This window comes from Lepisosteus platostomus, chromosome 4 (assembly GCF_059453375.1).
Source record: "Lepisosteus platostomus isolate fLepPlt1 chromosome 4, fLepPlt1.hap1, whole genome shotgun sequence".
NCBI lineage: Eukaryota > Metazoa > Chordata > Actinopteri > Semionotiformes > Lepisosteidae > Lepisosteus > Lepisosteus platostomus.
The window spans coordinates 1500834-1518068 of NC_142614.1; the positions used below are offsets into that span (position 1 = coordinate 1500834).

General features: G+C 47.1%; 1 protein-coding gene across 1 annotated transcript in view; it reads left to right on the forward strand.

Annotated features, from left to right (window-relative positions):
- nova2 (NOVA alternative splicing regulator 2) overlaps window positions 1-17235 on the forward strand; it is a 55462-nt gene that overhangs the window by 24684 nt on the left and 13543 nt on the right. Inside the window, exon 3 of the mRNA XM_088627384.1 lies at window positions 9430-9596. Coding sequence (XP_088483510.1) covers window positions 9430-9596 — 167 coding nt within the window. The remainder of the gene's footprint in view (window positions 1-9429; window positions 9597-17235) is intronic.

A 17235-nucleotide genomic window follows, 5' to 3' on the forward strand; every position in this document is an offset into this window, starting at 1 on the left:
AGGAGTTAAGAGGCAAATCAGTTATTCACTGAGGGAGTGGGGAGACAAGGGCCAGCGTCTCAATCGGACACACGGCTCAAGAGCTCTGCTCTGCATGCCATGAGGATGATGATGGTGACGATGAAACGATGAAGTGCTGTGCAAGTCAATATATACTGTATATGATGCACTACCCAAGCAAAAACAGACAGAAAAAAGGAGATATACTGTACTAAGCGAAATCGAGGGCAAAGCTTATTCGAGCATTAAAAGCCCACAATGAAAAGACAGGTTTTTAAACAATTTTGAAAATGCTGACAGTCTCAGAGTATGTGATGGGTTTGGGCAGTGACCTTCACAGACCTGGTGCTTCACACCAGAAGGCTCTGCCAGCCATGCAAAGCCAGGTCCTCAACAGAGAGAGAAGGGAGGAATCTCAGGTCAAGAGCTGGACCACAGTCATGCAGTAAGTCCTTAAATCAGTCTGGGTCCGGGCCATTCAGTACCTTCTACCTTCAAGCCCACTCACCCCCACTCACTGGCAGAGCCAGTCCAGTTTCCCAAAGGAAGAAGCTATGATCTGATGCTGAGTAATTTTATTCATCACATGAGGTGCAGAAGTCTGGACGTACTGAAGCCTGTTTAGTACCTTAGAAGATACTCCAGTAAGTAAGGCACTACAGTAGACTAGTCTTCACAAAATAAAGCGATATATATCGATACTTCAGCAAATTCAGCTCATTACCTGGAGTAAGAATCAGATTGTCCAACCTTCCGTTCATGGAAGACTGATGGAGTTCACAGTGGAGATTGAAATGTTTTTGATCACTCAGAGGGGATCAAAGATCAGAGCTGGAATCCCTTGTACTGCATAAAGCAATTGAAACAGACAGAACATTTTTTTTTACTAAAGAAGATTAAAATTTTAACAATGCATAACTATCATCAAGCAGCAAATAAAAATCAAGGTGCTTCTGAACAGACAGTTGCATCTGTGTAGTTGAAATCTTATTTTTAAAAAGGAGCAGCTGATTGGGGAATACAAGCAGGGTTCAACATCGAGCTCTGAAAATCTAAACACATTTCTGTTAAAGAAGAACATGCCTTGAAGCAGCCAGCCTGCATGACGAATTGAGTTTATCTGCTGTAAGAACAAACACCTGAGTGTCCACCGGAAGTCGCTAAACTTTGGCCAGATGGGCCGAGTGACCTGTTCTCATCTGTAACCGTTCTCACGATTTTTGGGTTCTAACTTCTTTGGGTTTCAAAGCAGACCAAGGTGTCACCTGAACCTGCAGTTAAACCACAGCAAAAGTATGAAAATGCACACAGGGAGCACAAAGCTGGCAAAGCAAACACCTTGTATGCAGATAGGAGAAAGGCAACCAACCTGCAAATTCAGCATCACACAGAGCCCTGCACACAGAGCCCTTCACACAGAGTCTGCACACAAAGAGTGTCGTACCACGCTGCCCTGTGAAAGGCCACTACCACCATCAGGATGTCCTTAATGCAGTTCAGACACAGATCTGAATAAAGCCCTGAGACAGATCAGCCAGACTGCACCAGGGGGTTGCTTGTGAGCAGTGGTGTCAAGTAACCTCCTTGCAGGCCATCCCCATGCTGCACACCCCTCTCACTGTGTGCTTCCTCCCCGTTCCCACCCAGCGAGCTCCCTCACAAGCCTGCAGTCACTCCGGGCCCCGGTGCTCCTGTTGTTTGCACGATTGTTTGTGCGATTAAAAGCTGCTTCGGATGAAAGCGTCTGCCCAATGATGGGATGCGGAGGGAAGCAATGGGGTCAGGGATCTGCGCTCCAGACTTGGAGCATCACGGATTCAGATCTCAGGGTGAAGTGGGGTCCTGTTGTCACTTCCTGTAGAGAGACACTTCAGCCTCATGGACAAACGGGTGAATAAAATTGCAGGTGAATAAAATGCAGGTCCTTTGGCTAAAGGCAAAGAATGAAATACTGAATGTATTAATTAATCAGACACAAGGGGCACAGAATGGCAGAGATGTACGACACTGTGTATAATATCATGCAGTGCCCGTACGAGCTGTCAATTAAGGAGTTCGTTAAGGACCGTGCTGGTGATGTGGCAGGCGTAGGAGGCGGAAGCACGCCTCTCTGAGCGGACGAGCGCAGGAGCCTGCGGCGGGGCGCGCTGCTCGTGTCTGTGACAGGGCCGCTCTCTTCCTCAAGGCCCTAATTAGCCGAGCGCTGTCGTGCAACCCCGGCCCAGTCTCTTTGTTTTTCATTCTGTTTTATCCGTCCGATACCTTCATCATAGATTAAGTCCAGCGGCAAACCTGGTTTCATCAGCTGCGTTATTGTACCATTGCACTAGGGCAGGCCCTTCTCTGCGCTTTTACAGATAATAAATAAAAAAAACTGCCAAACAGGTACAGGTTTTATTGTTGCCCTTTTTCTGCAGTTAAGAGAATATCATAGTACAAGACCTTAGTGTGGTCCAAAATGTCTTTTTAAAGAGAAGAAAACAGAGAGATCAATTCCCATGACACTCTGGGGCGCGCGCGCGTGTTGGGATGCCCTGGACGAGCTGGTCACCTGCCCAGTGGGGTCGGTCAGCTCTGGCCACAGGCCTGCCGTTCCGCGGGAGAGGAGGAAAGAACCGCTGAGAAAGGCATCGCCAGAGAGACGAAATGGCATCTTCTCAGCTGTTTACACTGGAAAAACGGGGTAGCCATGGTTACGGCATTACCAGCGAGTCTGGAATGGGGATCTGAATGGCGCTCACGTCTCCCGCCGAGCCCGTCTGAGAGGGGGGGCCGGGGGGGGTGATATCACTGAGGAAGAATCCATCACTTCCTCTCAAGCCTTTGTTATTCCTCTTTTGAGAAGCGTTTTGTTTTTTGTTTCGCTTGCTTTCGGTCTGTGTTCTTGCTTGGCTTATTCGGTGGTGAAGGGGCGGGGGAGCTCGGGGTTTAAATCAAGGTTTGTTTTGCTCCTCCTGGAATTCGCCCAGGTGCTCCTGCGGGGGCCAGGCCAGATCAGTGCTGTGCGGGGTTTTGCCCGAAGCTGGAAGTGTTTGGTAGCGATTACGGTCAGTGTTCTGATGGTAGTGTTTACTATCAAGCGAAAACAAGGCTTGAAGACAGGGATAGAGGAATAGAGTGTGTGCCATTTGTTTGCGTTAGAAACAGATGGCAGCCACAAAGTGATCACTTTAACTGAAAGACCACAAATACGAACGGCTGTTTCATCTGGGCACGCCTTGGAGGGCTTGCAGAGCAGGGCACTGGCATGATGACAGTTAACCAGGTTACACAGCCATAACAGTTCACCTGCTTACCTGACTCATCAGGGAGGCCTGTGCACCTTGCTGTGTGTTGTGCAGGGCTTTTTTTTTTTGCAGTAATCCTGTATCGCATCGTTTGCGGAAGAACCGTCCTGGCAGAGGCTGAGCTGAATGAGACTGAGCAGACAGGGCAGCTCTGTGCTCCAGCGGCTGTCCTGCGGTGGCAACCACTCCTGTACCTGGGAGCAGCTCCCTCCCCGAGGTCCTTCTCCTTTCAGGACCGCTGAGGATGAAGCACAGCCCACAGAATAGACTTCAATCAGTGATGTTCAGATCACAGGAGGGACTGGTGCCGGTCCTATTGTTCGTTGCTTATATTGGGAAAATGACTTTCACTGGGCTGTCGCCACACTAGTAGACAGCCCTGCGAGCCCATTAACAGCTGTGCCAGTGGGCAGTATGAGGGGTGGGGGTGGGGGCTGCTCAGAGGTACAAAGGCTGTGATCAATCAGGCCTCCTGTCCCTGGCTGACATTTGGCCGAGTCCCCTGAGTCTCCTTTCAAGCCGCGCTCCTCCGTCCTCCCCAGCGCTGCACGGCATTGTGTTGCTTTCCACCCCACACAATGGCCGGGACTCCCAGCACCCCCCCGGTATTTATAAATTGCAATTAAATGCCAGCGAGGGGTGGGCTGGAAAATAGGAGTCACGAAGGAAAAGGGTGCGGATCTGCAGATTGCAGGCAGGAAGCGGCTGTAACCCCTACCATGACCAGTCCTGTCCTGTGTGCGCGGGGAGGGCGGGTGGAGGGGCTGTTCGGCTCTGGGCTACTGTAAGACAGCGTGGCGGCAGTGCAGGGCGAGACCAGCGCACTCATTCTGCACAAGAGCCAAGAGAGAAAAATTGTGGCCTTAACGCTAAATTCCAGCTTGCTGTATTTCTTCTGATTCGCTTTCAGTCAAGTAACATTTGCCAGTTGATGTCATTTGATTAGATGGTGGAAGGGAAGACCAACGCTAAAGAACACAGTGAGGACTGTAACCTGGAGCTTCCTGAATTCTGCTCAGAATTCTGCCCAGTTCAGCTGACACAGATAATACAGTCTCCGCAAAACACCAAGCATCACAGGGAGCAGTCTCCAGTACCTTCCAGGCCTGTGTGTCACCCAGGGCCTGACGTAAACAGCCATGCAGAAGACTGATACAGGCTAGCGGGGAAAATCAGATAACTGCATCGTTTTTTGGGGGAGTCAGGGCATAGCGTTTGAGTGTGGCAGCCTTCTGTAATTCATGTCAGAAAATGACCTTATGGAATCAGGCATTCTCAGCTGCCGGAGGGAGCGCAGGCTGAATCACGAAGCGCACGCGTCAGGACCGCTCCAGGCAGGTGCTTTCGTCAGAACAGCCAGGCTAAACGACATGGCTGAGAGGAAAAGTCTCTTACAAGCAAAAACAATAAGAAAGTTCCTAGTGGCTTTGCTTCTATACGGGGCTTTTGACAGACAGCAGTCACAGGGACTGGGCCTGAACTGCCTGGGTTTTATTAGCACAGTGTTATGTATTAAATTGCATGCAGTGGTTACGCTGCCTACCGGGGTTTGAACATTCAGAAGAGGACTCATAGCCGTCCTTCCAGTACATCGACTTTCCTTCCAGTTTCCTATTAAGAGTTACTAAAAATACACAGCACAAGCTGGGACTGCATAGGATAATTATACAATAGACAGTGTTTACAAAGACATCAGTGACAGATTTCTGTTCCCTTAACAGGCTTAAATCAGTAGTTAAAGCCCAGTAATGAAAAATGAAGTTATTGCAAAATGGAATATACTTTATTTTTTTACTTCAGTGTAATTTTCTATCTTCACTTGAGGAAACATGGTGATAGAAAAGCAGAAGCCAAAGGATAGCGTCCCGCATTGTCTTGTGAGTCTTTTCACAGATCTTTAACGAGACTTGAAAGACATCTTTCTGACCCGAAAGGCCTTGTGTGTAATACTGGGCAGTGTGGTATGAGTCTGTAACATGCTTGCACCTGTCCCCTCCCATCTGTGACCCCCCTGCAGACAGCCGGGCCAGGTCTTCATCTCTTCCAGTACGGGTATTGACCCAGCATACAGTCCATCAATTAACCGATCAATCAAATGAAGGAATCTCACTTCATTGTTACCTCTCCAGCATGCTTCTTCATAACGAGCACCATTTTATAATGTGCTTTGCAATGGCTCTTGTAATGACGAAAGGGTTTCAGTAAAAGTACAGGAAGAAGAGTCTCCATGGTCATTTAAAATCCCAGGGCATTTCTTAAATAGAGTAGGGCTGTTACTGCGGTGTCCTGCCCAAATTCCCCCCTGGTCTTGACCAGTCATGGCCTCCTAATAATCCCCATCTGTGAACTGTCTCCATCACTCTGCTCTCCTCCCCACTGAGAGCTGGTGTGTGGGGAGCGGATTGGTGCATCACCCAGGTGGGGCTGCACACTGGCGGTGGTGGAGGGGATCCCCATTACCTGTAAAGCGCTTTGAGTGGAGTGTCCAGAAAAGTGCTATGTAAATGTAAGGAATTATTATAATTATATACCAGTTAAGCCAATGGGAAGAAACCTTTTCTAGAAGTTAATTATAGACCACTCATCAACCTTGGATACAAGACTCTGTTTAAGGACTCTTCGATTCAAGTAACTTTAAATAAAACTCATGCGGTCCATGCCAAATGACACAAATCTGGTGAGCATACGTTAATCCAGACATCTTTCATTTCACAGTGCAATGGGTTTTCCACTATGAGACAAATAAACCGTCTTCACTTGCAAACAGCATCTGAACCATTCAAACGGGCAGCCGCACCGTTCTCACTGCCTGTTTCTCTGCAGGCTCTGAAAACCTCAAAGCCTATTTCTCTCGTGAAAGACACGAGCAAAAGCATGATAATGCTGGAAAACTATTTTTGACATTAAGTTCTGCAAACAAACTAAAAAAACTCTCCCCCCCCCGGCCCGTATAAGATTCATCGCAACCTCCTAATCAGCTTGTCCAAGGATTTCCATTGTAGCCAGCTAAGGCACGAGTTAAAGAGCTCATTCTGATTAGCTTACAATTAATCCTGAATATCTGGAAATTGTAAGGTTAAAGATCTCTGACTGAGGCATTGTCATCTGCTAGCTTACTGCTGCCTTGAGGGTTTTTGGTGCCTGTTTAAGTGCTTTAATCTTGTGCATGATGGTATAAGTAACAAGAAAGTTACAAGTAGGGCACATTAAAAAAAAGCACCCGAAAGACAGCCATGATAAAGAGGGCCTGAATCCTACAGAGACCAGGAGCCTCAATTGGCTCGCACCCATAAGTGTGTGGTTCCTCCTGGGCATGAGCTGGCAGGCAGGAGGGGGCAGGGGTCACTCTGGGCTCTGTGGCCTCCTGCGCTCCTGCAGTTTCAGCACACAGGGGGGGCTTCAGTTTTCCATGGTGTCTGTCGGTTGCCTGGAATATGAAGGAAAAGAAAGAAAGAAAGGAGACAGAAGCAGCAACAGGACACACAAGGTCTTTAAGGCAGCCTTAATGAAGCTCCTCTTCTGTGCCTTCCAGGCTCTCTCTTGAAAACCCATCTATTCCTTCTTTAAAAGCATCCCTCACTCCTGCCGCTTGATTGGATAACCGAGACATTCTTTCCCGAGCATGAGAGAGGAACATAAGAACCGCAAGGAAAACAGTGACAAAAGAATAATGTTTATCCAACAGGAGCATCCTTGCTTGTTTTGTGTAGTATATTTTCTTTTTTTTGTTGTTGCAAATTTCATTTCCCTGCCAAGCTATGGCTGTCCATGCTCTGCTAATCCACAGCCTGATTTGTTTTTCCCAGAATCCCCCTGGGATGCCAGCTGTCACAGGCTCTGTGAGCTTTTAAACAAACGAGAGGCCTGAGATTCCTCAATTTCACAATATTAATAGGCCTTCGCCGCTGTGGCCGTAGACCTTACTGCTCTAAGTTTAAATGGTGATGAAGCAGGGAAAGAAAAGGAAAAAGAGGCCATTCGGTTGTCCCTAAATCTGAGCAGCACTGCCTCTGTCTGGTCAGGCGTACTGGGGAGGAAGCTGGACTCCTTCTTCCAGATCCTCTTTCTGACATCCGACAGGATTTGAGCATCTCTGTCCATTATCACGACTAACGCTGAGCCTCTTTCAGTCCTTCAGAGAAAGGTGGGCTTGAAGAGCGTTTTTGCTTGTGCCCAGCGGGGTGTTTCCTCTCCACCAAGCTTCGCCTCGCCACCCTTTCCTGAACAGGGGAGGTGTGGGGGAAACCAGATCCTTACGTTAAAAACAAAAAAAAATAACTGTGCGTCTGGTCTTTGGGGGCCGTTGATGATAGCATCCTGAATGGTGTCTGTGACTCTCTACAACATCCCTGTGATACCGCGAGGACCAAACAGCAATAAGCCTTGTGTGACAATGAATATTTTATGAATGTGGAATTTCCCATTAGCAAGGTCGAGTTGCAAATCATGGTTACATGTGCACTGTGTTTACATGCACTCGCATATTTAAAGAATAGAGGGGAGAATGCCCAGCCAGCTGCTCGTTATGAGAAAGGAGTTTATTCCAGGAAAGGGTCATGTGCCCCTGGGTAGGGTGGGAGTCCATTGCTGAGCACACACACACACACACACACACACACACACACACAAGCCAGCACACAGGGACAATTCAGAGACGCCAGGTAACTCAGTCTGAATGACTTTGTGAAGTGGATGGAAACCAATCAGGAGCACCTGAAAATGAAAAACTGACATAAACACATGGCGGTCTTGCAAACTCCACACAGAAGGTTCCCTGTTGAGACACAAACCTGAGCCCCTAGACGCGTGAGCCCACAGAACTAACTGCAGAGCTACTCTGCCATCCAGCAGAGTCAACCGCTTACCGAGTCACTTTGTGATGCTGCATCTCATTTGTTTACATTCAAACTGTTTACTTGTACATTGTCTACTGTTTGTTTGTATATTGTCCTGATGCACTGTCTGCACTTTGTGTTTTTTACACTTGTTTTAACAATCGAGAGACTTTCTGTCAGTAAGAATTCCATTGTGCCAGTACATGTACCGGTTACATATGGCAGTAAAGATCAGGTTCAAGTTCAAGTTCAGACACTGAAGACGGCATCTGCTCTGTTAATTCTTAATTCACAAGGAGTGCTGTGCATTTGGAAAACAAAATTGAGGAATATGGGCATTCCTGTCCTTCCCATCATGCAGCCCAGAGAATCACTGCTTCCCTACATCTCCGGCAGTCTTCCTCAGCCAGTGTCTCACGGGAGACTTTCTGGGTCCCCTGGGGCGGGTCCCACAATTTCGTCCCCACAGCCCTGGTGTCACCCCATACCAGCAGGTCTGAGTCACAGCCCACAGCTGTGTGCCAGCAAGCCCTGAGTGTGGAGTCCCGTCCGTAACCCCAGCCCCTCTCAGGGAGACAGAGCAAGAGGCTCTGGCACAGGAAGTGGGATTCCTGAGAAAGTGAAAACTCCACATGTTTAGTTCCCTTCCGTGTTGGGGAAGTGTCGATGTCCATCTCAGAAACACAGTGTCTGGCCTTTGTTTTTCTTAGGTTGCTGTTGTGGTTCTTTTCCCAGATGGGCAAGAGAATATCCTGACAGGACAGCTCCAGTCACACAGCTCCAGCTCTCCAATGCCTGCAGTCTCTCAACAGTGTTGTTTCACTTCAGCTCTCAACTACACCTCTGACTGCTTGTTAGTTTAAATGGACCGGTTTAATGCTTTTCAATTTAGCTGTTGGCATCTTAAAGAGACCGGTCCAACCTGCAGGAATGTAGTTTCCCATCCATGAGAGAGGGTTATGAAAGGCATTCCTGTAGAACATATTATATTAATATTTTGTGATGCCACACAATCTTCAGGCACTTACAGGTTCCTTGATGGAAAAGCTGCATCCTCACTTAATTTGAATGAGATCAGTGCAATTCTGCACCAAGTGAGAATGATACATTAGTACCTTCTGCCATCATATTCAATCATCTAGTGTTCTACTAAATAGAATATGAACATACTGCACATAGGGGGCAGCTCATCCAGCATTTACAGGAGTGAGGCTCACTGCACAGCCCTCACACCACAAAGGCAGCAGTGAAAATCCGAAGGTTGAAGTGAAAAGGCTGACCGCCCTCTGTCCCTCTCCCTGCCCCAGGAACGACGGAGCGCGTGTGTCTCATCCAGGGCACTGTGGAGGCCCTGAACGGCGTCCACAACTTCATCGCCGACAAGGTGCGCGAGATGCCGCAGAGCGCCCAGAAAACCGAGCCAGTCAGCATCCTGCAGCCCCAGACCACCGTGAACCCTGACCGCGTCAAGCAGGTGAGCACCGCCCCGACACCCCACAGGAGCTGGCCGGGCTCGTCCGACAGCGCGCCCTTTCTTTCAGTTTTTCTTTCCCCTGGTAAGATTGTCTTGACAGCAGAGGGCTGTGACAATCTTTCTACTGAGAGGAGCAGTTGGTGTTTGTATTTGCAAGACTCTCCAGCCTGTTCCCAGTGCTCTCAGACTTGAATTTAATTTTACCCTTCCCTTAAGTTTAGCTTCCTTTGCAGGGCCAGACCCATCTTTCCTGAATTCATCATGAGCGCAGGTGATTGTTGGAGGAGCGTGTCTGTTAGGACTGCACTGCGGGCTGTGCTCCTAATGGCCTTGCCAAGATTATTAATAGTTTTAGCAGTAAATGACTATTAGACGACAAAGAGGAAAGAAACACCCAACAGAGCCTGCCTTTGTTGTTAAAACTGGTCATAACTTTCACATCCAAACTGAAATTTGGCTATCTACCCAAACGGCAATCAGACAATGAATCCAAAGAAAAGTGTGCTTCATTATAAAACTTGTGTGTGCTTTTATAAACACTTTTATAAAAATATAAAGCAGTTCTCTACATCCTGACACTGGTGAGCGTTTCAGGATCACCACCGGAGCACATCAGAAACGACACAGAGCAAAAATCAGAAATGCAGGATAAATCGATTAAGAAGGGCAACCTACCGAGCTGCATTTTAAATACAATGAGACGCGTCCTTTCGGGCTGATTTAACTCATTTAGACAAAGCAAGAAGCCAGGGCGATGTCACTGCATCGAGGAGAGCCCTGAGCCCACACACCCAATCCGGCACGGCTCGCTGCACATCCTCTGTCATGTGCTATCTCACACAGCCGCATGTGCCAGCACGACCCCCAGAACGCCAGCTTAATAAATACGTCAGCCCCCAGCGGGAAATGCCAGGCTGTGGTTGCAGGACCTGAACTATCGAAATCTGTTCAAGGTTCTTCTTTTGATGATTCCCATCGTCATCGTCACTGCGATGTCTTTAAGAAGAAGAAGATTCTAAAAACATCTGACTTGCTGCATGCTGGGAAAGATTTTCGTTGAGGGGCTGTTCCAATAGCTATAGGGTGTCACGTGGCACAGTGCAGGGCTACCTGGGACACAGGGATAATAGGTTTCCTGTCCCAAAAGCCACCCTGGGTTCAGTTGTTCCATTTAATTTCCTGGGGCAGCAGTGTAGCTCAATTAGACAATGAATTGATTCTGTTCCCAATCTCTTTAAGAGATTATCACTGCTGGCCACTGAGTGGTTACACTCCATCGTATCTCCATTGATCGGCACGGTCCCGATCTGAGCGGCTGCACCAGTGATTGATGTTTATTTTCCAGTATTGGAAATGTGGTAGGAACTTGACACTTGATCGTTTATTTTTAAACGTATAACCTCCATCCCAGAAAAGCATTGCTTTTTCGAAATTGAGCCCCTTCTTTTGTTTTTTTTTTCAAATGAAAAATGAAATCGCTAACAGCTGCAGCCCTCATCCTTATTAGCCCAGAGTAATTAACCCTTTAGTAAAGGGTTCAGACTCCACTACCAGAGGAGCGCAGTGTCACCTGGACATCATAATTGAAGTGTGGAGTGTCTAAGAGTTTGAGGAAGTGGGTAAATTCCTCACTTCTCTCTGAGCCCCAGAGTGCTTTTTGTGGAAATACAGTGTGTTCTGAACACATCCTGGAATGCATCAACTGGGAAAGAGAGCTTAAGCAGAAGTGAGAAAAACCAAGGCCATGCAGTGATAAAGGACTATTAATATAATTACTATTAATTAATAACTAATAAAGCTAATAATTGCTGCACTCATAGGGCCTGGAGTCTCTTGGAGGTACATGACCGCTTGTGGTGTAGGAGAGGCTCAGCTCTGGTCTTCAATTGCCACATGGCTGTTTTTCCATTTAAACTCAAAGGATAACCACCTAACTAATTGTTTAATTGGGCCAAATTAACGAGCAGGCCTGCTGGGAGGCTGTCTCTGAGCTGCTGGAGTGTGGCAGGAAGATGCTGGAGTTGTGTGCTGTTGCGGTGCTGTAGCACACGGAAAGATATGTTTTGAAAGATTCGCCCTGATTGTGCGCCACACAAGGGTGAATGTTTTATCTCTCTGATGTTCTGCGGTTGTGTTCCCCCGCCTCTGGTGTCATGTCGCTCATCAGCCTGCTTTCTGGGGAGCGGGGGCCTGAAAGATGTGCCATCCGAAGTGGAGCCATGATGAACAGCAGCTGCTGGCTGAACGAAGTGGCCTTGGCCGGGGCCGTGCCACTTCAAACCACAGCGCCGTCTGCGGCCGGCCTCGGCCCGTGTTTGTGTTACTCTCCCCTCTCTCCAGCGGCTTCCGCTTTCGAAAGTTTCCCTTGCCCTTTAACCCCGGCTGCGAAACACCTGCTTCCCACATCCTGTTTTTCCCTGGCTCCTGCAGGAAGTGCTCCATACAGGCAAAGGAAATCGGGAGTCTGAGCTGCGCCAGATCAAACTGTGATGTGAGGCAGTGCTGGAAGGGGGAGCCGAGCCGATAAAGGGAGCCTGAAAGCGTCAGGAGGCTTTCCCCTTGTTTACCAGTCAATCCTTTCCATCGCACTGCTGCTTAATTATATTATCCGGCTTTTATCCAAAACAACTCGCATTAATACAGTTGGCTCAAGAACACAGCCACAGTTGCATCGCCACTGGCTTTGGACTCGTAACTTTCCAGTTCTGAGCCCAGAGTCCGAACCTCTCCTCCACCTCGCAGCCGCGTTGTTAATAAAATCCTTCCATTATTCGCCTGAGAGGAATCTGAGGAGTCCAGCAATCTTTACTGTTTGTCACTGCACCTCGCTGATGGTGACTCACACTCAGAGACAATGAAGGAACTTTAAAACATAATCAGTGCAAGCAGGTAATGTCTGGGCAAAACCCAGACAGATTAATTCCCTCCCTTCCCTCTGTGACTGTATTCTTTATAAAGAAAGCTTCTTCTTGCTGACCTGAGGAGATTTGTTTTAAAGTACTTGGGAAATCCCTTGTAAAAATACTCATCTGCACTTTTACTGCTAAAAATCTCAAACAACATAAAGTATATGAGATTCTTATATTAATAATAATTCCTGGGGTAAAAAATATCCTGCTATAGTACTTTTGTGGAAAATGCAGTTTGGGCATTGACCTATTTTCAGGTAACACCACAGGAAATAGAATTCAGGTATGAACAGCAGTATGCTTGTGATAAAACAAGTATGGTGTGCAATTTCAGTAAAGCTCTGTCTTTTCACCTGAAAGATGCCTGAGTGCTGTATTTTCTGTGTTTACCGATATGGTTTTTAGCCTTGTCACAAGGATATTAGTTAAAAGCAAAATAAGAAAACTGTTTTTAAATGGAGTTTGCAGCAGACGTTCAGGCAGGTGGAGCTGTCCTCAATCGTAATCAGTCCAGAAGTACCGCAAGTAAGCCTCTCCTGCTGCCCCTGGTTCACTCCTCTCTCTGCAGGGGTCCTCTGGCCGGGGGCTGGCCCTCAGCCAGGCAGAATAAGCCAGATCTCACCGTGACTCAGCACGCCATAAACATCTCCAGTGCCATCAGTTTGGGGATGTTGTCCTTCCTCGTGAAGGGTATGTTTCCAGGACTGAGAGGTTAATTGACCACAGCAGTTCGAAATCAGACTGAGGTGGGGAGGACTGCAGAACGCGTGCGGACACGTGGTTCAGAAACAGAAAGAAAGGGAGGAAACCGATTGCAGGGAAAAGGTCGAATGAGGAATAATTTAACAGAAGTGCTGCCACGGCGATTTAGACCAACATCAGGGCACGTCTTGCTGCTCTGCTGTCTGCAGAACCGATGAAACGCGCCAGAGCCTGAACTCGTTTAACTCTGCAGGTGCTGAAGCATCTTTTGTATTGCAGACGATCAGAGCAGTTGAGCCCCACCATGTACAGGGGTTTGGGGGCTGTTAGCCCTTCAGCACCAGGCCCACAAGGGTATGGGTTACAGCTCTTTCGGACTCCGGCCGGGTGACTGGTGGCGCTGGGTGCAGGAAGAGCTTTGTTTTCAAGCCCATTTCACACCCCGTTTCTTTCAGGTTTCCCTTATTTTTTCTGTCTGCGACGCCGGCAAGGCCGCGAGATTTAATTATCTCGCGTCCTGAATCTAATAACAGGTCCCACTGAAACGGTGCGCTTGAAACGCAAACTAATCTATACAGCCATGCAGAAAACTGGAGCGTGGGCATCTTAAATTAAAAGTGACATCAGGGGAATTGCTCTAACGTCTGAAATTGAAAACAGGCACTCAGCTAACTCCCCCCTCCTCGCCTCTCTGCCGTCCATCCCATGGGGATTAATGGCCAGCCTGGATATTTTATGCTGTTTTTTAACATTCCTTTTCCATCACTTGCCTTGAAAAGGTCACCTTGCCCTCTCTGCCAAGTATTGATTCAATCCAAAGAAAAGCTGGAGAGAAGCAATACGAAATATTTATGGTCCGACATTAATGCATCCCCTCCGACAGAGTCTGAGGGCCTCTGAAGGAGAGACAGGGGCATGTGTGCTCCAACTGGCTCGCTAGGGATCTCGGGAAACCACTGCTCGGGACAGCTCCCGGATTGCGGAATTCTCACGAGCCAGTAGGGCGATATTTGCTCGTTTGTTCTGTGCTGTTCTGTGATATCTTAACAAAACAGTGGTGTGCTAGGAAAGGTAAGCCCTCCCCTTCAGTGGAAGACCAAAAAGTATACAGATAAACAGCAAGTGGACGCGCATTTCCTCTGTGAAACCGAGAAAATCAATGTTCTATACAGCTCTTGGAATGCTGACTTAAAAATATCCATGCATTATCCCATTATCCTTTCTGTGTATTGGTATTCATCTGACTTAATATCCACACCTGTGAAGGAGACAGGAAAGCTATAATATTCATTAGTTCTTGCAGGGTAGTTAGCTGTTGGGGTTTTACCTCTTCAGAGTAAAGAGGTAACCAATACCTAGTTTAGGAAGTGTCTGTGTGGACTTCCCCAGGTTTCTCGTGCAAGGGTGTTATTTTTCTGAATGTCCTTGAGAATTTCTAATTCGTGGGCTTTAAAATCCGATGCTCCTGTTATCCGAGCCAGTTCTGCAGCAGTGTGAGGGTATATAGGCCTCTGAGCCATTTATTGACATTAACGTTAACTCTGTACTGTCTTAACACACCTGCATGCCCCGCCCCCCAAATAAGATATTAGAAACCTGTTCTCTTTAAGTGTGTGGGGCTCTAATATTAAATCAACTGTGAATTAAATATCTGAAAAGAACGTTTTCTGAACGGAATCCTAGAGTATTCTCCTGTGACCGGTGGAGCTGGAATAGGGGTCAGAGGCTGTCGATGGCTTGTCTGTTACTGTCCTCACTACACACCTGCGCTGTCTTCCAGCGGGACCAGTCACTGCTTGGGAAACTAAGGTAGCCTGAGCCAGGAAATAGCAAAGATATCATTTTTAGAATTGTAAATACCAGAGCTTGCATCTTCAAATCACATCTTTATCACTGGGCAGGAGAACGTGTTGTCCAGTTTGTCAACAAGAACAAACACAGCTACTTCATTTAGAAAACAGCCCCGCCTCTGCTGAAGGACAGGATATATTTAGTTTCTCCAGTGATGCCTTGTGGACCTCATGGGGTCACGTAGGAGCCAGGGCCTAGATTCGGGAAAAGAGCCAGCTCAGTGCCAAACATAGTCAGGACCAGTGCTGTATGCGAGGTGATAAGGCCGGCCTGTGACAGAGATTAATTCTGTCCTATAGGAGGAGAGGGCGAACAAATTCATTGTTTATGTAGCATTTTCTCAAAGGAGATAAGGGATTGGAACGAGAGCCAACAGATGTTGTTACAGCTAAGTAGTTCGTGATTTTGTTTTTAAAAGATTAAACAGCAGCCATCAAAATGGGGCTTCTCTCATTGGTTAAGCCTCAAGCAAAGGTTTCACTCTGGAAACTGCCCATGTTCCAGCAGCCAGTGTTTTTAAAGCATGCGTTTATCTGTGCACACACAGTTACACAAAGAAAATGTGTGTGCTGGATCTCGGCGTGAATCCTTGTGTGAAACTATTTTTGAGGACACATATGGACATGCCTGACCAAACACAACAAAAGTCAAATTTAAGATGTAAAAGTAAGATGTTACAAATGAATAGTTTGAGTTAGAAGGCAGGCTGCATTAAACGCATGACTGAAAACTGAGACAATCCCACGAAAAACATCCACAACACACAGACGTCGTTTTTTCTGTCCCAGAGACTAAAGAAACATCAACAAAACTCAAGTATCTGTTGGTCCGGAACAGTTCAAAGACAAAAATTACTGTTTGTGTTCATGTTAAGTGACCTGTTTTTGTTTCATTTTTCTAGGGCAGGATAAAAAGACATCCAGCAGACAAAATAGTACTTAGGATGTCTTTCTCTTAGTGGAGCAAGGCGATTCCATGGGTGCTGGTGTCAGAGTAGTAACCTCGGGCCTATGCTGTTACAGAGAGCGGATTGCTGAAATACAAATGGCTCTACACTGAGTGGGATGTCAAATGGGTCTTCTCCTCACAGGGAGAAGGCAGGTAGCTGGCGGAATGGAGTAATAATAATAATAATCATAATAATAATAATAATAATAATTGTTATTATTATTATTGTTTTATATAGTGCCTTTAAAGGTGGCTCTTCAAGGCACTTTACAGAACGACAACAATAATAAAAATACACAAGATATGCACAATGAGAGGAGACAGTAGCTGGGGGTACTGAATACAGAAGGGGCAGAGGGGTACAGAACAGAACCAGTTAAGTAAAGTAAAAGTAAGTTAAGTAAGAATGTAGAGTCTCTGAGAACCTTCTGTATTCCAGCAGCTGTGAGTTACTTCTGCATCGCTCCACTGACGAAACAGAGGACATGAGCTCCAATCTAACTCTTGCTCGTTCACTGTCCTCAAAGACGACAGCGCTGCCAGAGAACATCAGGTTATTTTTAACCCCTGTTTCCCAGCATCTGAAATAACCCCCACAGAGATCCGTGAGATAGGGAGCTAAGCCAGGGGATTGGCAGGCCAGTGATTAAACTAAAGTCTGGTGCTTAAGACATCAAAGCGCAAATGTTTGTGCTCTAAGCCCAAGTCCAATTTCAGGTCTAAGCTGGTCAACAGTTGCACAAGTAGGGAACGCATCTGTGACCGTTATTGTCCTGAATCACAGCCTCTTGTGTGAAGAGATGTCGCCCATCTCATCAAACACACCAGGGATGAAACATGCCCGTCGCCGGCCATCATCTTCGTCAGACAGAAAACAACCACTTTTGGAGTCACAGACTGGTTTCCAGGGGGTTACCATCCACTGCTCAAGACGTTTTAAATCAAAATGACAAATGATGAAATCAGTAACTGGTCTTCCGCGCGGTGGACAGCTGAGGGCAGGCTCATAAACGAGCCGCTGTGGACAACAGTTCCAGTTAAAGTGCCATGCACGAGGAACAGAGCAAAATACACGTACTGCACCATGTCACTCTCCAGTGGATCTACTGCTCCTTGCCTTCACAGAGGCATTTAAACATAAGAAATACTGGTGGGTCCAGGACTCCTCTGTTGCATTTCTCACTTTCTGTCCCTCAGCATATAAAATAGACGAGCTCTGTTAATGATAA